This window comes from Prionailurus bengalensis, chromosome C1 (assembly GCF_016509475.1).
Source record: "Prionailurus bengalensis isolate Pbe53 chromosome C1, Fcat_Pben_1.1_paternal_pri, whole genome shotgun sequence".
Lineage (NCBI taxonomy): Eukaryota > Metazoa > Chordata > Mammalia > Carnivora > Felidae > Prionailurus > Prionailurus bengalensis.
The window spans coordinates 160,018,655-160,046,445 of NC_057345.1; the positions used below are offsets into that span (position 1 = coordinate 160,018,655).

Here is a 27,791-nt window from a genome sequence, read left to right on the forward strand (position 1 = left end):
AAAAACAAGCTTTTTGCATACAAAATACTATAGTATGTTTTATGCAACTACTGAATTCGACTCCTTGAATTTTTATTAGCTACAGTGTTGTTACTGAAATTAGAACACTGGGATCACTATAGGCATCACATCAGCAGAGGTCTGTCCCACGCTGACTTTGTCAACATTATACACACAACCTGGTGATGAGACAAAGTAGAGTTTGTTACTTACCACAGTAAGGGAGCCACTGCCTCTCAAAGCTTTGGCAGTGTCCTGGAGAAGGAAAAGCAGGATCCGAATTTAGTGAGAGATACAGGTTTTTTTAGGGTGGGTCTTTCAAAGTAAGGAGGCTGATTAGGGTTGGGTAGGGATCACAAAACAGTAGTCTACGATTTGATGGAAAAAACAAGGTGAGGATTTTTGAACTCAGTGATTCATAGAACCGTAAACTCACAGTTGGTATTTTCCATTGAAGAGTTAATGGGTCTTAGGTCTTTTAGGAAATTCCTATAATGAACAGTCAAACTGTTGCCTGGAAAAAGATTCATGCTAATGGAGACCAGGATGATATAAGGTCATTTTCCTATAGATAGTAAGGTGTGGTTTAGGTTTTCTGTATCCAGACTGACTGTTGGATCAATGGTTTCAGTTCTCTGGTCTCCTCAGATAACTTATTCTGGTAGCAGATGAACTGCAACATTTGATTTTTTTTTTATTTGCATTTCCTTTCTTAGTAGCAATTTGACATAAGACTTTTACACTTCATTATTGATTTTCAGTAATTTATTAGTTTATGAACCTATACCTTGTGTTAGGGAAAATTAAAATAGGAAAAATTTCTAAACAAATGCGCACTAGCAGTCACCACTGGAACCCTGCAACAAATTCTGTAAACCAGAGAGGGCAGCAGAGGGAAGCCAAATTCTATGCATGATTATTTAAACAGCAACCCGTTATTTTGGACAATTCTTAGGAAGCAATTTAGGAAGATGAAATCATGAGTCCTGGGTACTTTCCAAGAGATGAAATCCTCTGAAGCAGGCAGGAAATTGCCATTGTTTAAAAGTTCCAGCTCTGTCTTCAGACCACTTGTCTCTTTCTCTTTAAGTTGGAAGCAGAGAAATTGTGCGGGATCATCGTAAGCTCCATTTCAGATTCTTTCTTAACCCCGTTCTGACATAGGATATAAATTCCATTAGATGTCTGTGACTTCCATTTTCTCTCCTCAGCACACGTCAGTAGCCACAGTCTGGAGAAGGACAGGAGGGTGCTCTGGGGCAGTAAGGCATCCTTAGCCGAAGAGGCTGTCTAGGGGTGAAGCAGGGAGGAGGCTTTGAAACAAATGTGAACACTGTATTTACATTTAAATTAAAATGGAAACTTCTTATAGGTTATGTTTCTGAAAGGTGTGTGTCGTGCATCTGCTGAGGTCTATTGTTTATTCATGCTGTAAATCCTTTGAAATGTGTTAAAATGCTTCCCACTCATTATAAAGCTCCTGCCACCCCTGGATTATGACTTTGATGTCACCAATCCTGCTTCAAAGGCTTCTTTCTGGGCTATTAATCACAGTTTAGCCTCTGAAGATATCGCCAGAGAAAACATTTGGACATCTTTGTGCTAGACTTGCTAAAAACTTTGAAATCTTGAGTGTCTTGCCTGTGCACAAATTGCAGCATTTCCTTTCATTGACAACTTTTTATTTTGCTACAGAATCAGATGACATCCTAGGTAAAAAAAAGCAAACAGCTCTCTTCAAGAACTTAGTTTGGGAGGTTAGGGACAGGAGAGGAGAGGAGAGATTAAGGATGGGTGGGGAGAGGAGAAGAGCGTCTGAGCAGGCCACTCAGCTCCTTCAAAGGTAAAAAGCATTGGGAATCAGAATGGCCAAGAGATGGAGGTTCAGAGTGGGGGTTGCCTTACCATTTTTCTCATCGTTCAACTGTTTTTTTGACCGACCAGTGCTCACAGTTGCAAATTAGTAAGATCCCTTGGTGTTCTCTTGCCCTCTACTCTCTGCTTTGAGTCCTAGGTGAACTATGCACAGCAAATAGTAATAATAATATGACTGGTAATAATTAGTGCTGGCTGACATGAAGAGAGCACTTACCTTCACCAACCCTGCATTGACAGTGCTTGACATGAGTTACCCTCACTGAATGCCTGTAACAACTCTGAGAGCAAGGTAGTACTGTCTTCATGTTATAGATAAGGAAACTGAGGCTCTGAGATATTAATTAACTTGTTCAAGGTCACACCCCTGGCAAATGCAAAGACCCATCGGCCCCAGACTCAACGGCCCTTGCCCATATTCTCTGTGTCCTCTGGTTCCCTGTGTGGAGTTCTCTCTGTGTGCTGAGAGATCCATACTGCCAGATCTGCTAATCAGTGTCTGTGTCTTAAACCTTTGCAGTGGGGTTCTCTGTTGTCCAGTTTCTCTTTCAGGAAAGCTCCTAGCATCTGTTTTCTTGTATACCCATCTCCTTCAGGGACCAGCAGTGCCCTAGTCCAAGACAGTTTTTTAATTGTGGTAAAAGAAACAACATGAAACCTACCCTTCTAACACATTTTTAAGTGTATAGTACAATATTGTTCACTGTGTGCACACTGTTTTACACCAAGTCTCTAGACCTTTCTCATCTTGCATTACTAAAACTTTATACCCGGTGAGCAACAGCTCCCCATTTCCCTGTCCCCTCAGCCCTTGCCAACCAACATTCTACTCTCTGCTCTTACGAGCTTATCTATTTTAGATACATCATATAAGTGGGACCATGCCGTATTTGTCTTTCTGTGTCTGCCTTATGTCCCTTAACATAATGTCCTCCAGGTCCATCTGTGTTGTCTCAAATGGCAGGATGACCTTTTTTATAAGGCCAAGTAATATTCCATTGTACGTATATACCACATTTTCTATATCCATTCATTCTTTGATGAACATTTAGTTTGTTTTTGCTACTTGGCTGTTATCAGTGATGCAATGAACCTGGGAGGCAAATATCTCTTCACAGTTCTGTTTCCAATTGTTTTGGATAAATACCCAGAAGTGGGATTGTTGGATCACATGGTATTCTATTTTTTTATTTTTTCAAGAACTTTCATACTGTTTTCCATATTGGGTGCGCCATTTTACATTCCCACGGGCAGTGCACAAAGGTTCCAGTTTCTCCATGTCTTTGCCAACACTTGTTATTTTCTGTTGTTATTGTTGTATTTATAATGATTATCCTAACAGTATAAAGTGATATATTGTTGTTGTTTTGATATGTGTTTCCCTGATTCTTAGTGATGTTGAGCATCTTTTTATATACCGGTTGGCCATTTTTATGTCATCTTTGGAGAAATGCCTATTTAAGTCCTTTGCCCATTTTAAAATCAGGTTATGTTATTTTAATTTTTGCTGTTGGGTTGTAGGAGTTCCTTATAGATCTTGGAAATTAGCCCCTTATAGATGGTTTGCAAATATCGTCTCCCATTGCGTAGGTTGCCATTCCCTGTGTTGATTGTTTCCTTTCCTTTGCAGATGTGATCTCACTTGTCTATTTTTGCTATTATTGCCTGTGCTTTTGATATCCTATCCAAGAAATCATTGCCAAGATCAATGTTATGAAACTTGCCCCCTATAATTTCTTCTAGGAGTTTTATAGTTTTAGGTTTTACATTAAGTCTTTAATCCAATAGGAATTGAATTTTGTGTAAGTTAGGGATCTAGTTTCATTCTTTTCCATGAGGATATTGAGTTTTCCAAACATAGTTTGTTGAAGAGACTGCTTTTTCCCCATTGTATAATCTTGATACCCATCTTAAAGGTCATTTAACCATATATGCATATGTTTATTTCTGGGCTCTCTGTTCTGTTCCATTGGTCTATATGTTTGTCTTTATGCTGCTACCATACTATTTTGATTACTGTAGCTTTATAAGATATTTTGAAATCAGGAAGTGTGAAGCTTTCAGCTCTTCTCTTCCTTCTCAAGATTGTTGGGAGCTTTGGGTCCTTTGTGGTTCCAGATGAATTTTAAGATTGTTTTTTATATTTATATTTTTAAAAAATCCATTAGGATTTTGATGGGGATTGCATTGAATCTATAGATTTCTTTTGGTAGCAATGGACATTTTAACAATATTAGGTCTTTTAATTTGTGAACATAGTAAAGAGTAGCAGAATATGCCACCCTAAAATATACCACTTTGGCATAAAGATTATTTTGAGCTGAAAGCAATTGAGAAAAAGCAGATGTAAGAAAAGCTCTCTGCCCTCCCCCTATTTGCGTAAATTTGTAGAAGTGTCCCCCCACCCCAACCCTTCTGTATCAGGAAGAACAAAAGTTACGCACCAGAGACAACTCTAGACCCTTATCAGCCCAGAGACAGCACCAGAGGAATCTATATAACAAAACTTCGCTAACTAGCCCTTACGTTCCATTAACTTCTCCATATATTTACCCTTCCATAATTTACTGCCCCTAGAAACTCAAAGATCTTTTTTTGTTGTTGTTGTCTTGTCAGTTACATAGAAATTTCTTGTTCTTTTATTAAGATGCTATGTGACCCAATTCTAGCCACCCCTTGAGTTACTCATTACTGGGTACTCCTGTGTGTTTGTGTGTGATGCATATAGTAATAAACTTCTGTTTGTTTTTTCTCCTGTTAAAGTGTCTTCTGTCAGTCAAATTTTCAGGGCCCCAGGAAATGAACCTAAGATGAGTAGAGGAGAAAGATTCTTTTCTTCCCCCAGAACAAGACGTCTTTCCGTTTACTTGTGTGTCTTCTTTAATTTCTTTCAAAAATGTTTTGTAGTTTTCAGCATATAAGTCTTTTGCCTCCTTGGTTAAGTTTATTTTTAGTATTTTACTCTTTTTGATGCTATTGTAAGTGGGATTGCTTTTTACTTTCCTTTTCAAATTTTGATTGTTAGTTCATAGAAATGCAACTGATTTTTCTAGGCTGATTTTACATCTTATAACTTTACTGAATTCATTTATTCTAACAGGTTTTTTGATGGGATCTTTAGGGTTTTCTATACATAAAATCGTGCCACCAAAGAACAGAGATCACTTTACTTCTTTCTTTACAATTTGGATGTTTTTTTATTTCTTCTTCTTTCCTAATTGCTTGAGCTAGGGCTGCTAGTTGGTGGTGAGAGTGAGCATCTTTGCCTTGTTCCTGATCTTAGAGGAAAAACTTTTAATCTTTCACTGTTGAGTATGTTAGCTGTGGGCTTTTCATTTATGTCCTCTTTATGTTGTGGTAATTTTTTTCTTTTCCTAGCTTATTGAGTGAGTTGGAGAGGTTTTGTTGTTGTTGTTGTTGTTGTTTGTTTATGAAACTAATATAAATTCAGTTTATATTATAAATTATAATTTATAAATTATTACAATTTGTTTATAATTTATGTCATTAAGGTTTCAAAATTCAAATTCTTCTAAATTGTTCATATTCAGAGAAGATAATTTGGAAAATTAATAAAAATACAAGGCCAAAAGGGAAAAATTACTCATAATACTATTCCTTAACTTTTCCTTCACTTTAACTTTTTTGTCTTTTTTGCTTAGGTAACTTGGCCCAGACGAGAGCCAGGATAACAGCAGCCTCAAGATCTCTGCCTCCTCATTTCAGTGCTGGAAGAGCCAAGGTGAGTAGCAGGTTTGTACCCAAAATAATGGGGACCATGGAGTGCTCCTGCCTTGGGGACAATCCTAGAATAGGCAACTTTAGTTTATCTGGCACACTGCTGGGGCAGTCTGGTCAAGAGATGGAAGGCCAGGAGATCAAGAATTAGGAAATTTGAAACAATATCATGGCATCCTTACAATCTTGTGTCAGGGAAGAAAACTTTTCCTCTACCCTTTTAACTTCACTTCTTGGGGGACTATGAATTAAACTCAACCTGAAAGATTAACAGGGGAAAAAGCAGATTTTAATCATGCACATACAGGAGCTCACTCAAAAAAGTGACTCAAAGGGGTAGTTAGAATTTGAGACTTATATACCATCTTGATAGGGATTAAACAGGGGGAGAAGGGCACTTCTGGGAGAACAAATGACTTTTGAGAAAAGCAAATGGTCCCTTAGGAGAATAGATGGGAGATATGATAGTTTTGCGAGTGTTTATTTAGGCAATTTCTTATCCCAGTGCTCATTTCTCCTCTCTGGTGATAGGAGTCAGTCTTCCATGGCAGGTTGTGAAACTGCCAGGGAGGAGCTTTATGACAGTTGGATTATTTTGAGAGGTCCTGTTTTTAGCCAGATGAGGGGAGTTCAGAATAAGCGTCTTCTTGCAATTGTTGATTCTCAAATGTCCTCAGTTCAAAATAATACCTATGCCACTAGGAGTATTCTGGACCCCTTCACGTGATTTCTCAGAAAGACCACTGAAAATACAGAATAGTGACACTTGGAAATAAAGTCTATCTAGAAAGAGATAAAGCCTTTTTCCTTGAGGCTATTACTAACCTACAAAGGAGGATAACTGGGACCAAATGGAGTCAGCAGGGAGGAAAGAAACCAAACCATTTTTTATCGCTCTGCTTTGCCCTCTGAAAAATGAGCAGTGTACTTGTCTGTGCATAAGGGATGTTAGAAGGGTTAGTAAATATCCTTCTGTAAAATATTTTTAATTGTTCCAACCTGCCTACTAATGTTTAAGCAAGGATCTCAAGGATCGGATGGTTAAATGTTCATTGCATATGCTAACTCCGAAAACCAATTATCTGAAAGGTGATAGAGTAATAAATAGATCACATCTCTGAATTTTCATATATTTTTATTTACATTGAATATTAAATTGTTTAATAAAGAATAATAAATTCAGCCACACATAATCCTGTTGAGTATTATCTCAGAATTGATAGACACATACATATCTTTACTTCTTTTGAGAATGGCTTACCTACACATAATAGGGACCCAGATCATTTTTATTAGCAATAATTTTTATACCCATATTGCTATTATAACCCCATGTATTACTCTACTTTTCAGACTTGTGAGTTTGTGGCAAGGTATTAGTACTATTTAACTTGGTTTATATGGAACCCTAGAGAAGATTCACTTAGGAGTGTCGGTGGTTCTAAGATATTAGAATCTCTTGATATTATTACATGTAAAATTTTGTAAGTACATTGATTCTTATTTTTTTAATGTTTCTTTTTTTTAATGTTTATTTATTCTTGAGAGAGAGAGAGAGAGAGAGCGCATACACGCATGAGTGGGGGAGAGCAGAGAGAGAGGGAGACACAGAATCCGAAGTAGGCTCCAGGCTCTGAACTGTCAGCACAGAGCCTGACGTGGGGCTCGAACACACAAACTGTGAGATCATGACCTGGGCTGAAGTCAGATGCTTAACTTACTGAGCCACTCAGGCACCCCAGTTGTTCCTTATTACTCATAAAAATTATGTTCTGTAAAGTTGCTGTGAGCACTGAATCAGCAAATACTGAGGCATTGCTCCTAGGGGAAATAACATGGTTAGGTTCCTGAAGCCTCTGGTCATAACATTGTTGTCAACCAATTAATACATAATCTTGTTTTATGTGTGTTTCTGTTTAAAGGCATGTTATTTAATATACATTCTTACAAATAATTACATACAGTATTTCTTTGTATAAAATCGTATTTTAATTACAGTATTTGTGTTATTGAACTCAAGGCCAGCGGCACTATAACTCATGCCTGAATGAAGTTTATCCAACACACATATGTTCTCTACGAGGTACTTAATAACCTTCTTGCATTTAGGAACACCAGATAGCACTCCAGCACTATGCTTGGGGGCTATTTGAAACAGTGTAGTCACTAGCCAAAAGTACAAAAATGCAAAACACATGGCACTTAAATAAACTTGGAAAAGGACGCTTGCTTATAGCATGAAAGCTAAAACAGGGAGGCAGAGTGTCACCTTGTTCAACCTGAGCTGGAAACATGTACATTAGGTGGTCAAAGTTTTCACCACTCTGTATGTCTGTGGATGACTATGAAAGCATTGCAGGTACTTATTTGAGGGTTATAAATGAATTTTTAAAAGTAGGCACATACAGGGTCACCTGGGTGGCGCAGTCATTTAAGTAGCCGACTCTTGATCTTGGCTCAGGTCATGATCTCACCGTTTGTGGGTTCGAGCCCCACATCGGGTTCTGTGCTGTTGGTGTGGGGCCTGCTTGGGATCCTCTGTCTCCTTCTCTCTGCCCCTGCACCACTTTTGCATGTTCTCTCACCCACTCACTCACTCTCAAAATAAATAAACATAAAAAACAAAACCTTAAAGAAAAAAGCACATATAGAATCCACAAATAATGAGGATCAACTGTATTTGCGTGGTTTTTTTTTGGCTCCCACCAGATTCTAAAAGGGATCATGGCACAAAAAGATTAAGACTCCTGTGTGATATTCTCTACCAGCCCATGTTTCCTTCCTTTCCTCAATTTGATTTTGTAGCTTTTAGGTTCTGCCAGGACCCCACTCCCCTGCCTTCCACACCCAGAATACCAGCACAGTGTTACCTCTCTCTCTCCGCTCTCTGATTTATCCAAGATAAAATAACAGAGGTGATCTAGGAGGCTGGCTCCAACACCATTCAGCGCCACCACATTAGGATGGTTTCAAAGCCAGTCTTGCTTTTCCGTTCAGGGCTGTGGAGGCTTTGAGAGGAGTGATGTCATTGGGCTTTCTTCCTTAAGGGGTAGACAGATCATTTGATAGCAGTAAAAATTCTTGACAAAAGATGTTGTCCAGAAGATGGATGTAAGTACTTCTAAGGTTTCAGGATGCAAATAATGGGCACTTACTAAGACTGAGAAAAAAAATCAGTTTTTCATTTATTGCTGAAATCTAGATAGTTTATGAGACTTTTTTGGAATCTATGTCTTTATCCTAGAGTAAATTTAGTTGACAGATGAGGCAAGTCTTTTTAATAAAATAATGCTTTCAGACCAATTTTATAAATTCTATCAAATCATATAGAAAGGCAGTTTATAATGTTTTAGAGGTAAAGTTTTAGACAGACAGAACCGGGTTCGGATGTAGACATGGCCAATTACTAGCTGCAGGGACTCTGGAAGATTTTCCTAAGATCTCTGAGCCTTAACCTCCTCATATGTACAACAGGAATAATCATAGTACTAACCTCATAGGGTCATTCTGAGACTTCAATGGCAATATAAGCAAAGTGGTTACTACTGTGATTTTACATTGAAACAATAGATGTTTTATTACTCATGTTTGGTAACTATCTAAAGCCCCATATGTAGAGTCCATACATGTACTGAAACTTGCTCATTTCCTGTGGACTTGGAGTATTACAATTTATAAAGCTGACTCAGGACTACCTTGAACGCTAACCAGTACCTCTCACAAGGAATTGGGCAGGATATTTGTCATGTGGGCAGAAAGCAGGATTGCTCAGCTCCAGTTGACTTATAGTGTTGTATAAATTGGCATTGGGAGAGAAAGGATACTGGGTTAGACAGACAATGGTTTGGTCCAGAATATTGGTTCTACCGATCATTTTGAAAATTGGTTTCATTGGAAGTATTTTCTCTGCCAATAAGTAAAAAGATCTCACTGTATTTTATGGGTGCTGGAACCTGTCATCTACCATTAAAGAAAACCCTGCATCTTTGACATTCATCACAAAACTAAAACTAAATCAGTAATGGTAATCATGGTAATAATGGAAGGGAAACTTATGTCACTTCTTGTATGTGTGCAAGGCAGTAACTCTTACTAACCAATTTTACTAATAGGGAAAACAGAAGCTTTCAGAATGTAAATAACTAAGCCTAAGTGCACACAGATAGTAAGTGGAGGAGCTAGAATCTGAACCAGGTATGTCCAGTTCCAAAACTCTGTTCTCTATTAGCATATATCCTGTGGGTCTAGGAAAGCTCTTCTAGTGCTTTTTCCTCCTATCTAAGGTGAAAATTTATAAGATACTTTGGAGAAAACTGGTTCTTGTGAATTTCTCACCTTTGGGAAGAACTATTTGCTAGATGATATCCCTAATGAAATCTACTTTTCGAATTCTAAGAGATTTTTTTTAATTAAATGAGGCTACTGTTAACTAAATTAGCTCAGGAAGACAAGCTCTTAGGTCAGACAACAACCTTCACTTCTGTTTTGGTTTTGAATGGGGGGGGGGGGGTAGTTCCTTGGAGTTCATGGTAGACCTGGTGCAGACAAGAGCTTTGCACCTAGTCTCCTAGTTTGAAGGACCAAGAGACTCAACTTCTGGTATGTCCCTTGTCCAAAATTCCCTCTTTTAGATCCACTCCATGTTCAGAAGAACCTTGTGACAATGCAAGAGATCCTTGACCAACACAAGACCTTTCCAGATTCTTAAATTAGAAAATACCTCAATGGCATGCTATTTATTCTTTAAACTATAGTGCTAAATGTGCAGGTGATAAACTGTGGACAGGCATTAGCACTTGCAGGCTGTATGTAATACCAAACAGGTTTTTACTTACTTCCCAAGAGTTACTGTGTATGTGAGTAGAAGGACAGAACTTAAGGTCATACTGGGTGGCTAGATAGGGGATCCCACCAGCTTTATAACTGTTGGAGTGCAAATCATTGCTTCATTCTGTATTTTTCTAGTTTACTGCAGAGGACAGGTACTAATCTTGAAAACAGTAGTTACTGTACCTTTTAAATTATGTCCCAGCAGAATGAATATCCATCAAGGGCTTTCTGATCACTAAACTGTTAAATCCTCAAATGCCAAGGCCCATTGTATATTCTGAGGGAAGGTAACAGGTAAATCCTACTAATAGAGAAATAGGGATGAGTTTTTAAGCTGCTCTTTGCCTGTGTCCTTGAGCCTGAAGGGCTGGCACTCACTGACTAGTTTGAATAAAAAGGGAAGGAAACGAAAGTGGAAAAGCAAGGTTCAAACTAATGTAGGGTTCCTCTGAATAAAAGGAAGTGGTGGAGAAATTCCCAGGTTTAGAGTATGTGTGTATACATGTGTATGAAGGTCAGGCTGGGGAGAAAGATAATAAGGAGAAAAAAAGTTCAAGAAAACTTAGAATTTACAATTTGATGAAAGGCAGACCCTGGCCAAGATCCTCTTTCCTTCAGTCCTGATTGGCTTGCCCTAAACCTCACCAGCTCTGAGCTCCATTCTCCAAATGGGGGTGTGATGGGGGAAGAGAACCTTCAGTGGGTCCTGGCAGATGCCCACAGAGAAAGTGCGGTATAGTCTCAGCAGGTGGGAGCAGGTGTGTTTGTGTTTGTTTTTCCTTTTTCTATATTAGAACAGCCTTCCTTCTCAACACTGCGCTTCCATTTCCTCCTTTCTCATTAAAAAAGTAAAAAAGTCAAACCTACAGGCTGTTGTACCATTGCTTCTTCAGCTGCATACAGATGAACTGATGGCCTTGGGAATGCCTCCAATATGCAGCCTAGAAAAAGGAAGCTGCACTGCCCCCTGACATCACTTCATGCAGAGATCTCCCCATTTTCCTGCTCACTATTTAGGTTGCTTTTCTAGTCATTGGAAACTTAACTCCCCATTAATTCCCTTTCTTAAATAAACCTGTTTTCTTTATCTAAGCCAATTGAAGTGTTTCCTTCCATTTTGGACAGTCTCCTAAATACCCGTTGTGGTAGGCCTCATTTTTTGGCCCCATCCCCATGCCTTCGGCCCTTCTAGCGCCCACTTTTCACTTTTGTTGAACGAGGCCGCAGACATCCTCACCCCATGGGGAGGTGGCCGCCTGGACAGCAGTCCACCAAGCAGAACATACTTGCTGACAGCAGCATCTTCCAGTTCAGACATTCCTGCTTCATACCCTTGCCACCTGTTCAGAGCAGATGGGAGGCTGCCATGGCAGAGGCTGGTGCTCAAACGGCACCCGTGCACTCTGCAAACCAAATAGCTTTGTATGTGTAGGAGCAGGGTTTTTATTGTTGAGGCATGGTAACAAAACATGGGCTGTCTCTTCCAATTGGTGTCATTCATAAATTCCTTCCAGTCAGCCTAGGTAGTTAGAATAGATGATTGGGAACAGGTGTATCCCAAGCTCCAGTCTGCAGGTTGGGAGGTGGGAGGGGTGGCAGAGGCAGGGTTTGATGGCAGGAAGGTGACTGGAGCTCATCGAATTCCCTGTGGTTCAAACCGGGCTTTGGGCCCATGTCTTTATAATCACCCAGCCTCATGGGTCATTGCTCAGTTTTCTCTTAAGGAATAGTTTGGTCTCGTGTGACATTATTGGAGAACTTAACAGGGGCATGTTAGGACATCAAGAAATAAAGAAATACCAGTGAGTGGTGTTTATACTGAGACCGTATGATACTTTGCAGAGTGTGGTCCTTCCCAAGTGAGTAGAACAGTGCAAATTCTGTTTTTCTTTTATAAGTCTTAACTCTTCTCCCCATAGTATGCACTGTTGGGTTCTACACTTCAAGGTCCCTCAGGTATTTAACCAAAAAGCCTTTTACATTTTGGAAAATCTGGAAAATGTCTATATCCTCAAACCACTTCCCTCTGCCTCTGCTCCAGGTGGACACTCTGGAGGTGATACGGCATCCAGAAGAAACCACCAACATGAAGAGGCAGACCATGGCTTCTTATTTCCGGGTATGGAGTCTTTTTGGTCTCTGCTCTGCCTATTTCCAGAAAGGACTTACCAACCCTTCCCATAAAAGGCCCAGATATTATAGGATCATTGAAATAAGAGCAAAGCATAAGAGTCAGTTAAGAAAGGTGGGAGTGTGAGGAGAGAAAAATGTAGTGGGGAGCCTACCTCCAAGTATAAGGTTCTCTGATTCCAGAAAGATCAGATGAAATCCCACGTGTCTACCGGCGGGGTGCAGCACTCTTTGTCCCTAGCACATAACCCTGTCCATTGAATGTATTGATTCTGTTGGCATTTGAGCTGTTTCTTGGCCTTAAAGTTACTGGAACCGGCCACTTTTCCAGCATATTTACTGAAAAATAAAGTAGTTAATAAAATTACAGAAGGTGGCTTATTAATTTTAGATCCTGAGGGAATCTGTCTTAGTTTTGACTTTATTTTCCTAGATCGAATTGATCCATTGCAAAGCCCAATTATTTCCCATCTCTGCTGCCCCAATTCTTGATATTTCATTTAGTAAAATGACTCCTTTGAGTAAAAATGTTGTGCCTAGGGGCGCCTGGGTGGCGCAGTCGGTTAAGCGTCCGACTTCAGCCAGGTCACGATCTCGCGGTCCGGGAGTTCGAGCCCCGCATCAGGCTCTGGGCTGATGGCTCGGAGCCTGGAGCCTGTTTCCGATTCTGTGTCTCCCTCTCTCTCTGCCCCTCCCCCGTTCAAGCTCTGTCTCTCTCTGTCCCAAAAATAAATAAACGTTGAAAAAAAAAAATTAAAAAAAAAATGTTGTGCCTAGAAGGGCTCTATTAAATGCACATTATGTAGGTAAGATAAGATGCAGAACTTTGTACCAATTTGCACGTATTTGTTTATCTTCAAATTATAAAGCACTGGGGTTAGAAGCCCCTTAGAGATCATGTACCACCACTGGGAGCTAAGGTCTAGGCAGCTTTGTGGTAGAGATGTGATGAGTAATTCCAAAGATGGAATTACTGGTCTCAGGTTGTAAGGTGGGGTAGCAATAGGAAGGGGATCCCCAGGGATGAGAAGTCAAGTGGTCATGAGCTGGAGTTGCCAAGGCAGGCTGAAGGATGGGACCTTGGAGCCAGTACCATGGATGGAAAGCTGCATGGAAAGCTAGTAAGTTTAAGAAGGATCCAGAGCCAAGAAGTCTGACCTAGCCAGTTGTACTTCAGAAGTAGACTAAAACTGGGCTCAGAGACCTTTGAGTCCAGCAGTCCATCCATGCAGCAGTTCCTGCTACAGCTTCTCTAGCAGGTGGACATTCAGCTCCTGCCTCATCACTCTCATGGTTGGACATTTCTAACTGCCACCTATTTCTTATCTTGAGACCTATCCTGATCCTGTCTCCTTTGGTGGCTGTATCCTCCTAGTGTCTTGGGTGTGTGTGTGTGTGTGTGTGTGTGTGTGTGTGTGTGTGTGTATCATGGGTTTTGAAGGCTCTGAACAACCCTGCGAAATCATCAAGATCTTAGAGTACCTGTCTTAAGAAAATCCACCTCTGTCTTATGGGTTTTCAGAAATATACCCATGACAACCAGTTTGGTGTCCTCAAAATACTGGGCCTCAAATGTTAATTTTGAGAAACAGAATACTTTGGCAAGTAAGTAACACCATTGTGGATCAGTAGGAGGTGTGATTATGGAATAATGGGACTGATCTCCTGTGTGGCCTGTAATTGCCCCTGAAGGTATATCCAAAAGAGAAGCTCCAAAAGTAGAAGCCCCTGAGGATTAGCTGAGGCCATCCCCACACAAGCAGTGCTCAGCTTTTCCATGTGCCCCCTTTCTGTGAGAGCCCCCTGCCAGCCACTCGATGTGTATTAGTTGAGCTTCAAAATAATCTCCTTTTCTCCAATTTTCTTTGCCCTCCTTCTCTCATTTTCTTGTCTTTCTTCTGCTTCATTACCAGTGGTATCAGTAGGATTTGCTTAGACTTTCTGGTGGTTCTTAGGTTGAAGCAACTGACCCCTTTCCTAAAAGCTAGACATTTTAAATTACAGGTACAGTTTGGGGAGCATTGCCTTGGAATACCAAAGACTCTCGTTCTGGCAATGGAGTTAGAATAGCCCAAGCATGATCTTAGCTATGTCTCTGCCACATAGGGATATTGCTTGCACTAGGTGATGTTTAAAGAATGTTTTTGAGTCCACAGACAGCTAGAAGTACTCATCAGAACCTATATTATCACCCCCTATTGCTGGTGTCTTTTTCGGCCTCAAAAAGGTGTGTGAGTTGTTTGCAAGCCCATAAACGGCTCTAGAGGCCCCTGGTAGGCCTACGTTGTAATTATCCTTTATGTTTGTGGTAACCTTATTTCATGTGTATTTTTTCCCCTGGTAGTATTCTCTGATGGATCTGCTCTCTAAAATGGTGGTCGGACAGCCCCACTTTGTGCGCTGCATTAAACCCAATGATGACCGAGAGGCCCTGAAGTTCTCCCGAGAGAGTGTGCTGGCCCAGCTCCGCTCCACAGGGATCCTGGAGACAGTCAGCATCCGCAGGCAGGGGTATTCCCACCGCATCCTCTTTGAAGAGTTTGTGAAAAGGTCAGGCCAGCATCTCGGGATATACATTATGTTAAACATGGCCGTGCTGTGGCTATCCCTGTCCCCTGGGATTGCTGCTTCTGCCTGTTTGCCTCCTAACATATAATTGGCTAGTTACCAGCTGCCATTTACTTGTTTAACTGTTGCATTTTTATTGTGCTTCAACTGAATTGCAGTGGTCTGGAGGACAGAGTAAGCACCCTCTGATCACTTAAAAAACATTAAAATGTCCATAGATATTTGTATGTTACATATATCCTTAGATTTTAAAACCTCCAGATACTGAATTGGTCAGATACAAGTATTCCTCCACAAGTGGGTCAAGATCCTAGTAGATGTGAATACACCCAGGCACCCAATCCTCTTGCATGCTAAAACAATGGCCTGATATAATAGGATAACTAACATTTACATAGCACTTAGAATGTCCTAGATATATAATCTCATTTGTTCTGTAGAACAGCCCTGTAAGCTATGCTGTTATTATTCCCATATTATGGATGAGGAAATTGAGGCACAGAAATGTAAGTGACTTTCCCAAGGTCCCATGAGTAAATAGTAGAACAGAAATCTGTAGAACAGAAATTTGAACCCATGCAGTCTTTAGTGTCCACACGTTTAAACTCCTCAGTCCACTGGATTCAAGCAGTGTGTATTGAAATAAATTGCTTTGGAGCTTTTTAGACCCAGAAATTGACTTTACTTAGGAGTGAAAACCTCTTCTTTTCTTTTTTTAATGCTTATTTATTTTTGAGAGAGAGAGCGCGCGCGCGCGCGTGCGCGTGCACTCACACACACACAGACACACACGCACACACAGGAGCCTGCGCAAGTGAGTGTGGGGGAGGGGCAGGGACAGAGGGAGGCACAGAATCCGAAACAGGCTCCAGGCACCGAGCTGTCAGAAGCCAACGTGGGGCTCGAACCCATGAGCAGTGAGATCATGACCTGAGCTGAAGTCAGACACTTAACTGACTGAGCCTCCCAAGGTGCCCCAAACCTCTTCTTTTCTATACAACGGCCATGGGGATGCATTGTGTTTTATGGGATTATGGGTAGAATTTTTACAAAACTTTCTGTGAGGAAATAGAGGGCAACAATAACAAAAAACCACCTGTGAGGTGCACTGCTAGCTGAGGACACCCAGAGAGGAAAGTTAAAACCCATTATAAAATCTGCACCCCGTCAGTCATCTGTAGTTTCTTTTTACCTCCTTTCTGAAACTTATGCTCAAGGTCATTTTTCCAACTTTTTCTCTGGGAAGAACGGATCCTAATATGGTATCTTGCTTCTTTGAGTCTTCCAAATGCCACTGCATTTCATGGAGAAGAAAAGGCAAAAAAATTCCTTGCAATGAGAGGTTTTAAATTAAAAATAATGAAATGGTTTTTTAAAAAGAAGTGTCTTTGAACTTTTTCCTCTTAAATTTGGAGGTGGAACAAGAAAAAAAAAGACTATTTTAGCACATGAATGTGACTAGTCAAGTATTTTTAGCCACTAACTGTGGAATACATAAAAATATTTAAGAAAACAGGTCAAATGCTAAACAGATTGGCACTTCTTTGTTCGTAATCAGAAAGCCATTAGGCAAGTATGAACAAGAATTTCAAAATGTCAGTAAATCTGAGGGTATCAAAGATTTCTGAGCCAGCAAGTTAATTGGTATTTTGATCCTTTTGAGCAATTTAACAACAAAATGGATGAGTTAGCAGTTTCTTCCTTGATGTTATTCAACAAATAGGTGCGCCTCTTATCTTCCTGCTCAGGAGTGCTGTTTTGTAAACTCTTAGCAGGAAATGCAGACAAAACAATCAAAGGCAGGGAACAGAGTCATTCAAGGTATATCGGGTGGAGATAAATAAAAGATAAAGACTTGTTTAATGTTACTCTTTACCGTTTTGTATTTTCTGGCATTTGGGACTGAATCTTGAAAGACTGTTTGGGGGATTATGTTGCCGGGTTCCAGAATGGGGAAAGACTTCCCCAAGTCACCCAAATCTGCCACTTGGCCAAACCTAAAATACTTCCTCACCCCATCATCCTTTTCTGACGAAACTTGCAAGTGTCCTTCCTATTTTCCATTCATGGAGCCTTGGAGGAGAGAGGTCGTTCTAAACACCTTCTCATCAGTGGGGCCAGGTGGGTTGGAAGTATTTATTCTAGGATAGGTATGAGAGAAGTCACCTGGCAATGCTGGGCAGGTAGCTGAAGCCTTTTGAAGTCATACTATTGAGGGCCAGCGCGGTAATGACTGTGAATGTTCATTGGCTTCATGGTCATTGGTCCCTGAAGCATGGTCCAGGAGAAAGTATCTACTGGGGCAAACGTATAGGACAGCATGTGTTGGGATGTGTTCTGGCAAATGTCTGTAAGATAGGACTGCACATTCAATTCAAAGTCTCATCATTCATTTATTAAACTATTGCAACAAATAGTGCAATTTAGTAATGAGATCAGAGTTCTAATCTACTTGTGAATATAGTTTTTGGCAAGTCACTTGACATTTCTGTAAAAGATATTTCCTTGTCTGCGTGAGAAGGCAGGAATACATAGAACCCACATCCTGAAGATTTTGAGAGATTGCATGGCCTCTGAGTCTTCCAGAAATGCCTGCTTCCCACACTCAGGCTTACAGGAGGTGTTATGGAACCAGACTGGATCACTGGCGGAAAAACCAAGTGGCACTCGGAGATCTTGGTGGATCGGAGTTTTATTTTACACTGGCGGGCTCAGAGGAGATTCTTCTCCAGAGATCTGAGCCCTGAATGCAAGTGGGAGGGGTAGTTTATAACGTCATCTTGCACATTCATGGTGGTTTTTGCGTGTGCAGCAAACAGAGCAGGAAGAACCCGGAAGAGGAGTCTCTAACTAGAGTTTATGTTAGTCCCATCAGCCATCTTATGGTGCACAACTTTCCTTATTTTCCCAACAGAGGGAGAACTGTATGTCCCAGGACTCAATTCATAATAGTTGTTAAATCAACGTCTGTTAAGCAGAATGACATTTACTCCCCTGACTCAGGACATCGCAGTTTTACACCCCATGATACAGGGAATTTCCACCTAAGAAAGATTACTTATCTTTCATGTGGAATTTTGTATGTTGCAATCCTAGGACTATTTGAGATCTCCCTAATGTACATAACACCTTCAATTTTCTTTAAGATCTTTCCTGTCAGTAGTTTACTATTTCTCATTATTCTCTTCCTATGTTTTCCCTTTGTAATTAATATGAGGTCAATGAAGTATTGTAAACTTGTAGAATTTCCTGGCAGTGACAGAAAGAATATACAGTTACACAGAAGAATTTGAGTCTAAATGTATGGCTTAATGCAACTGATACTAGTTTTTCATAATCGTTGAGAGTGGGGGTGATCCTCTCAGCAGCTGCAGAAACACACATATATTATTTCCAAGAAACTATGCTGTTATTGAAAGTATTTTTTATTTGGAACTTCCTTCAGAACTAAGCACACAATTATTTTATTTGACTTCTGGGAACACCCAGTTTGACCACCTTTTCTATTAGACTTGGCCCTGAATTAATCTTAGCTATTTCTGAAAATTAACACATGTACATGACAAAAATTTACCAACTTTGAGGCTAGTTTTTAAGTGGAAGTTCAGATTTAGGTTCTAAAAATGAGTCCTTGAAATGTTTGTGACAAAAGAGCATTCTTAGGGATGTAATATCCCAAGGAGTTGGGTAATGAGTGATCTTTAAAAGGAACCACATTTATTAGGACCTTTATATTGGTTCTGATGTGACTTGTTTGTAAATGAGTTACCTGATTTTATAATTACTTTCCAAGTAGTAGCAGAATCACTGGCAGCTACCAAGAAGCCTTCTGAATGCCAAGGATTATGGACACAGTTGTCACTCCTGAACATTTATGAAGAATCAAGGATGCCCTCATGAAAAAATGTCTCCTAAAAGGTCATTTATGCACCTCCGCCTTTATGTATACATCCACATCTCTAATAGAACGCCTGGCACAGAGTAGGTACTCAAAAAATGTGGAACAAATTATTCTAAACCTCCATCCCCTCAGCGAAGGTGCTTTATTGTTACCACTATTATTTACATATACTCTAAAGGAAATGACATACAAAACTCCTCACTGAAGGCATCTCCAGAGTTGGCAAATTGACTTTTTTTGGATTCTAGATCTGGATCCTTTCAGATCCAGATATTTTTGTCAGTAGAGGGTCCGGAGTGACTCTAGACATCCAGACGCTTTTAAATTTGACCTTGATTTTCAAGTCTTTCATATTTGGACTTCAGCCTTTGACTTTGTACTCCTTTTGGCTCTTTCCCGAGTAGTTCCTGGATGAATCCAAGTGGTGGATATACATGTCCCATTATCCACTCACCTACAGGGCTTCTTAGATCCTGGCCATGAATATATCCTCCCTGTTATCAAGAGAAAATGTACAATGAGGACCTACCTGTATGGCAAGTTCTGTACAAGGTGCTGAGAACACAGAGAAGGCGCATTCTTGTCTTTAGCATTGTTGGGTTAATAGAAAACATGTACTGGATGGATTACAAAAGAACATGTGACACAGGGCATCCTAAATATATATTTTCTCCTTTTGACTACTTCCTGCCATACTTTTCAGAATGCGAATGGTAGTCTCTCAGCTGAATTTTTGCCTAGACTCCAAATGTGTCTTCCCAACCCCAGCCTGTTTATTGGACATAATTCCTTACACTGCCACTAGTTATGTTGCTAAAAATATAAAGATAATCATGTCATTCTTGTGAATAAAACTGGTCTGCTCCTCGTTGCCTACAGAATAGAACCCAAAGCCTTCAGCTCAGCAGGCAAGGCTTCTTATAATACACCAACCAACTATTCTCATTTTTTCCCCCACCATTCTCTCTTACACACCCTAGACTACCATCAGTCTAACCTTGGACCCTCCAGGCCCATACACAATGCTGGCCTTTACACCTCCTATTTTCTCTGGTGGAAAGTCTTTACCTGGTTACCTCCTCCCCACCTTTTAATCTCTAGCCCAGTCACCTTCCCTCTGAAGCTTCCTTGTATTAAGATGCCAATAACCTCCTCAGTACTGCCAAATCACAACAATAAAAAAAATATCTCCAGATATTGCCACATGTACCCTGGGGGCAAAACTGCCCAAATTGAAAACTACTGACAAAAATTTGTTTGTTTCTCGCAAAAAGAGATTAAGATGTAAGCTATTTTTAATCTTAGCTTATGTGTTCAGTGATGTCACCAGGGTCCTGAACGCCTTCTGACCTCCTTTCATTCCTTTTTACCATCTTTACTGTGTGGGTTGGCATATAGTTTCATGGGGCTGCTGTCTCTCTAGACATCATGTCTTCATTCAAAGGAAGAAAGGGACAAGATGAATGACTAAGCCAGCCACATTTGCCCGACTTTTATTAGGAAAGAAAACGTTTCCCAGAAGCCATTTCACAAACTTCTCATTAGCCTGAACAGACTTGTGTGATCATTCTTCACAACAGAGAGAGGCTTAGAAAGTAGGGAACAGGACTGGGGCTAGGAAGATTGTAACCCAAAGGAAAACTAGTGTTTTTTCAGCCAGGAAGAAGTGGGAATGGAATGAGAGAGACGTTAATTATGCTTGTCACAGAAAAGAAATCTAATGTTTACTAATTGAAGGAGGGAGTGACTGAATGACTAAGGGGCTGAGTTGAATTTGGATATTTTTAGTTCCCCACAACCCACCCATTCTTCATTTGCTACCCAGCTTCTTCCTCAAGATTGTAGTTTAAGGATTAGCAAATACAGAAGTACCTGATTAGAAACAGGCAAGACACCGAGAACCCTTTAATTCCATTGCCATGGAAAGGTGTGTTTGCAGTTTTAAGCCTGCAACAAATGTTAGCTCTTGCAAAATGAACTGAGTATCATCATTTATCACATGAGCTAATTCAGTTTCAGGAAACAACCCATGAGGACATAGAATCCCAGTGGGCAATGGCCATGCTGTGGGAACAGTGCAGGAAGAAATGGCAAAGGAAAATAACAAGAAAGATGTTTGAAGGGAGACAGTGTCGATGCAGTTGAGAAGGGCTGCCACTCTGGACCTTTGGATTGGCTGCCCAGCCTACTCGATGAAAATCAGTGGCTGAATTAAAACTGTGTCCCTGCTGGGAGGTTCCTTAAAACAAATTTAGTGGGACTATGTTATGTTAATGATAATGATGAAGCAGAAAAAACAAATAAGAATGTAGAAAATAGTGAATGAGGAGAGAAAGTGGAAGAGGAGAGGAGAATGTGAGGAGATGGGGCATGGAGATGGGATGTCCAGCCCCAGCTGCGGCCCTGGCTCCTCAGCCCAGGCACATTGCCTTCACAGCTTTGGCATCCCCCTAACATGGTGCCCTAGGACACCTCTGCCCAGTCCATCAGCCGACCCACAGTTGAACTCTTACCCATCCCTGTTCTAACGTGCTCTGTTTGATTCATAGTAAATATCTGCCCACCCCTGAGCACCATGGTTTAGGGGTGACTCGGAGGAAAGATTGCTAGCTATTTTTTCATATACATTTGGGTCAGGGAAGAGAAAACTATATTTTTGTCAAAGAAAGGGAAGGAGGACAGGAGAGAGAGGTATTTATTGACCACCTGCTGATGATAGGCTTCGTGCTAGTGCTTTACAAACATCATCTCACTTAACACTGGTAATAGCCCCCCAAATACATGAAATTATTTGTTTTACAAATGAGGAAATTGGCTCAAAATCACACAGGTAATGTGTTGTAAAGTCAGGCTATGAAATAAGAGTCTACCTGATTCCAAAGTCTGTCTTCAAAATATGTAAATGAGACAGTTGAACACCACCCAAGTAATCACTATGAAATCAGTCTGTAGAATTCAAAAAAAAATTAATAATTTTACCAGTTGTAAAATAGAATAATCAGTTTAGACTTTAACTTTCTGGGGGCACTCAGTTAAGCATCTGACTCTTGGTTTGGGCTCAGGGTCATGATCTCACAGTTTGTGAGTCCGAGCCCCACATCAGGATCTGCACTGACAGTGCGGATCCCGCTTGGGATTCTCTCTCCCTCTCTTTATGGCCCTCTCATGCTCTCTCTGTATCAAAAATAAATAAATTTTAATAAATAAAAAGGATAAATTTTTAAAAAATAAAGTTTAACTTTCTGTTACAAATTAATTTGTGAGTAAACTCAGCCTTAATCTTCAATTCCCAGTGTCTTTTTTTTTTCTTTAGGAGGCCTCCTATTTAAAGCTTATGAGGAGGCAGTAACAGCATCAGCAACATTTATCAAGCACCTATTTTTTAAATATATATTTATTTTGAGAGAGAGCATGTGCACGAATGCGGGAGGGGCAAAGAGAGAGGGGGAGAGATAATCCTAAGCAGGCTTCGCACTCAATGCAGAGCCTGATGGGGGGCTCAATCCCACAGCGGTGAGATCATGACATGAGCTGAAATCAAGAGTCAGTTGACGAACTGAGCTACCCAGGCACCCTGTTAAGCACCTACTGTGTGTGCTGAGTGCTATAGTAATACTGAATTAGAAGGAATTTACAATCTCAGGACTTCCACAATCTAATAGCACAGATCAACATCACTTGTCATCCCACAGCCCAAATTTAGGAGTCTTCCTAAGGATGTAATGGATATAATGGCTTTTTTTTTTTTTTTTTGTAGCAGATGGTGGCCAGCTGTTCTGTCTTTACTGAAGGCCATACATGAAGGAAAAAAAATTAAAATAAAGGAACTTATGGTAAATATAAGAAAGAACTTAAAAAACTAAATCTGGATTTTCATACACACTAAAGGGAAATGGGCAATTGGGGGTAATTATCAAATTATCCAAGCCAGAATAGCTCAGTTCCCTCCATTATCAACCTAAGAGAAAATTATTTATATGGGTTGAATTGTTCAGATAATTGTCCTGTATTTTGGATATCTGAGTAGACAGTCTGGGTGGTCACTGACGTTGATTGAGGATCCCTCAAGGAATATTTTTAAATAGGAAAAGGGTTGATACTTTTTGCTGTCTGATTGGGAACGAATCTACTTAGATGGAAGTGATAGTAGTCAAATTTGTAGGTACAGAATTCTTTGACAAGGATATAGGTACATTGTAATTAAACCATAATAATTTTTACTTATGTTTGAAATTAACTTTTAATTGCAAAAATAATGTGTGAATAACTTTTCCTCTAAAATTTTTAAAAGTTACGTATGAGACTAAAGTCTTTCTCTCTGCATCTTGAATTTTCAGTATCCTGCATGCACCATGGCCCCTCTCTAGGGAGTTACCATCATTCTTTTGGTAGTGTTATCCTTTCAGAATACATACATACATGCATACACAACACAGAGGGGGAAGAAAGATCAAGAAAGGGGCAAAAAACCCCACGTTTTTAGCTTAACTCGAATCACTTATTTCGTACTATTTGGCACCTTCCTTTTCTGTTTAACAATATGTATTAGAGATAAGTCTATGTTGTTTCATAGCTCCAGTGCATTCCTTTTTAATTCCATCATTAAAATTGGTAACATTCATTTAGCCATTCTTTTACTGGTGGATATTGACATTGTGTCCAATTGCTTGCCAGCAGTGCTCAAACAATCCTATATATTTAACCTGTAGGAGACGTTCTTTAGGGTAGATTTTGAGCAATTAATTGACCTTTCCAAGGGATAGCGATGTGCTTCACAAAGCCATTTCGTCCTAACGAAGAGAAAAGATGAGAAGAAACATGAGAGCCAGTTTCTTTCCTCAGATAGATTGTGTCGCTGGAGGCAAGTCACTTCACTTCCCTGGGATTCTGTTTCTCTAACAAGTCAGTGGTTCTTCAACTTTGCCATGCATGAGAATCTCCTGAGGCCTTGTTAAAACACAGCTTGCTAAGTTTTTGATTAGTAGGGGGCTGTGTGTGTAAGTTTCCAGGTGATGCTGATACTCCTGGTCAGGAGACGACTCTGAGAGCCAGTCACTGTTCAGGTATGTTGAGGAGAACATCCTGTGAAAGAGATGGTAGTGGAAATTCCAAGAGCCCCAAACAGACTACCTAGAGAAATTTAATCGTTCCGGTTTGTCCACATATGATGATAACCCATGATTCGCCACAGTAATAGTATTGTACTGATGCTACACATCAGTTTTTAAATCACAGAGTCCATTCTTTAGGCCAAGAGACAAGTCAACATTGCATCTTTGCTGTGGGCCTTCCAGTTCAAGTACATAGCTAAAACTAGAATTTCTTTGGCAATATTCTTGACCTTGTCAATCCACTTCCCATTGAACGGTTCCGGGGTCTAGGAATTAACTCTTTGACTCCTGAGGCAACCTATTTTGTGTTTTTAGATGTCTGATCACAACCTTGTCCTTACTAACCTTGACCAAATACATCTTTCAGAAGCTTCTATGCATCCGTCCCAGTCCTACACTCTGGGCTTTAAAAAACAAATCAGCTCCTTTTCTAATTGATAACAGTGTTCCCCCGAGTCAGCAGTTCTCAAATCCTACAGTGCATCAAAATAGCCACAGGACCTTATTAAAATTTAGATTCCTGAGCCCCAGCTGTAGAGATTCTGATTCTGTGTCCAGAGTATGGCCTGGGAATAAACATCTTTTATGAAATCTCCAAGTAGATCTGCTGCCCATAGTCTGACATTGTTTAAGAGACTAACGGGGTTCAGGACATGCTACCACAAAATCTGACGTCTTGGCATATTAATATTACAAGCTGAAGGAACTTGAGAAATGGCATGAGCAGGAAGGATTTTTTTGCCCTTTCTCTGAAGCAGGTCATATAACCCTCATGTGAGAGGTGCCTTCCCTTTACCGAGAGGAAACAAGCATCCTTATCTCTGAAAACAGTGGACACAGAGAGGGATCTCTATGACCCCAGTTTCCCACACTTTGCTCATACTCTTTGTCTTACCTCTTTCCATGACTCTTCAAGCTTCCTCAAATGTAGCATAAAAACACTCATATTTGATTCCTTCAGGTCTTCTTTCCTTATGAAGGCTCCTGTGTCATGTAAACCTATTAAATAAATGTGTGTGCTTTTTCTTGCTAATGTGCATTTCGTCTAATTTTTAGATCTAGCCAGAGACTCAAGTGTCTAGGAAAACTTTTTTCCTTTCTTATAAGACTGAGTTAAGTCTTTTTGTCTAAGCTCAATGCTTCAACAGTTCCTCATATGACATGGCTTGAGTTCCCTCACTATCCTGCTTACTAAGGGCTATCTGCCAAAATACACTACAAAATATACCCATTAACACCCACCCCCTGACTTACTATAGCACTCATCCCTACCCAAAATGATGTTCTTTATATACTTGTTTAGTATTTGCCTCCCCAACTAGAATATAAGCTTCATGAGGGCAGGGAAATTGTCTATCTTGCTCACTCATAATATTCCAGCACTTCTATCAGTCCCTGGCAATCAGTTGATCCTAAATAAAGTTTTATTTAATGAACAAATGAGTAGAATGGGAAAGAAAAGCCGTTTCAATTCAGAAAGTGAAACTATAGAGAATGAATGACCCATCCCAAGGGAAAGTATTTGCTTAAGGTTTTTAGAAAAAAGGAGAGTAAAAATGTTTGTATAATTAACCTTTTTTTTAAAAAAAAAAAAATCTCACTATGGACTTAAAGCCCTGGAAAATATTCTTTTAGTAGTACAGATGTTTTGCATGCCTTTGGGTACATAACTCAAACCGGAAGGATGAGTCAAAGCAGGCAGGGCTCATTATGGTTTGGGATTTCAAAAGCATCTTTAAAAGAAGCAGATCCTTTCCAAACATGTAAAAATGCAGAAGCAGAATGACCAAGATGAGAAGTGCAAATTTTAAATGTCAGGTGTAACAAAAATGTAAGCAATCTCCAATGCTTATATTATTTTTATCTAATATGGGTAACTCTTAGCTGTCTTGTTCGTGCTCTTTCTGTCTCCTCTCCCCTTCCAGGAGCATAGGTAATCATTAGAAAACATAGATAAATATGATTCATTGCATATACTGTTCATTGTCAGAGGACTTAAGTGAAAACAAAAGGGAAAGTTAAGCATCATTAATAATTAAGGAAATGCACATTAAAGCCACAATTAAATATCACTTGATACCTAGTTTGGCAATAATCAGTAAATCTGATAATTCCTTGGATTGACATGGTTAAAGAATAGCAAGACTCTTAGGCTCTACTGGTAAGGTAATATATCTGTGTGATCACTTTGGAAACAGTTTGACATTTTTAGTAAACTCCAACATGAACATATTACACTAACCAATGGTTACACTCCTAGAGTTATTAAGTAGAAAAGTGACAGTATTTCAGAGCCCACTAGACCTTTTAGGATTGCTGAGAAGCACTGAGTCTACCTAAGTGTGGTGACTTCCTGCCTCAACCTGCCCACGTGTTCTCCTTTGGGTCTAATGTCTACAGCCCAGAGTTTTGTACTTCTTTCTTCCTCTTATTAAAAGATAATTTTCAGAAGAAGGTAACATCATGACTCACATACAGATATAAAGATAAATGTGTTTAAAGAATTTATTCATATGATATGAGGGAATCAGGCAGATATGATAATCAGTTCAAAGGAAGAGTCAAAACAGCGCAGGCTTATATGAAGTAAAAGAATGTTGAGGTGAATTGCAAATGGAGGCAAAACTGGATTTTCCACAGTGGGAAGTCAATTGAAATCATCAGCAGACTGGACAGAATTTATGTATCTATCAATTACCTATAATTTAGACAGAGTTGCAAACTGCCTCAAAGAGGATGAACAGGGCTAGAATCCAGTAACCCAGAAGGGTATGTATGCTAAGGATGGTGTGCATAGTTTCCCACTGATATATCAATGCCTTACTGATACACTAGTCCAAATAGAATATTGTTTGGATCCCTCACACTTGTGTCAAGGAGCACCCGACAGCTGGTGTTCAGATGTAGGAAATCAACACTTCTCCAGGGTCAAAAGCCCAGTATTCCAGATTGCTGCAGACACAAGTTCCAATGAGCTGCAAAGTTCTGGAGTATCAAAGGTCCCTCCCTGTTACAGAGTCAAAGATACTACCATTGTATAGAGTAAGAGCTAAGAGTAGATGTGGGTTAGAGGAATGTGAAGGAGCCTGAATTTGGAGTTAGAAGACATGGGTAAGCCTCAGGCCTCCACTTACTAATCTGTGACCTTGAGCCAATTCCTCCTATCTGGATTTCTCTTTCAAACAAGAATTTTTAAAACAGTTTAACAATTAAAGTAAAATTAAAATTAAATTTAAATTAATTTAAATTTAAATTTAAAACAATCTAAACAATTTAAAAACAAGAATTTTTATTTATGACTTTAAGTTCCCTTCAGGATCTAAATGTTTATTCAAGTAGCAAGCCAGGCCCTTCCACAGATGGCCCTGTGGGAATGCCCACTCATGGAGGGTTTTGACGGAGGGCTGGGCAGATCTGTTTGTGAACATGAGGAAGAATAGCTGGATTGGGGTGTCCTGGATCCCTAGTGTGCAGTACAGAAGCCTCAGCATCTGTCGGAAACTTGGAACGTTCAGCAATGAAAGGAGAAGAAATGATAGGAAAGGAAGTTACTAAAAAACAACCTGCAACAATTTAGGAAATGTATCACCAAGGTTGGCTCTGACTCTACTCAGTGTGCCTAACCACAGCAAAAGGGA

General features: G+C 39.9%; 1 protein-coding gene across 1 annotated transcript in view; it reads left to right on the top strand.

Annotated features, from left to right (window-relative positions):
- The window catches only part of MYO3B (myosin IIIB), a 410,735-nt gene that overhangs the window by 234,986 nt on the left and 147,958 nt on the right, over positions 1-27,791 (top strand). The window contains exons 23-25 of the mRNA XM_043573368.1: positions 5,538-5,617; positions 12,485-12,562; positions 14,918-15,123. Of these exons, the coding sequence (XP_043429303.1) occupies positions 5,538-5,617; positions 12,485-12,562; positions 14,918-15,123 (364 nt within the window). The remainder of the gene's footprint in view (positions 1-5,537; positions 5,618-12,484; positions 12,563-14,917; positions 15,124-27,791) is intronic.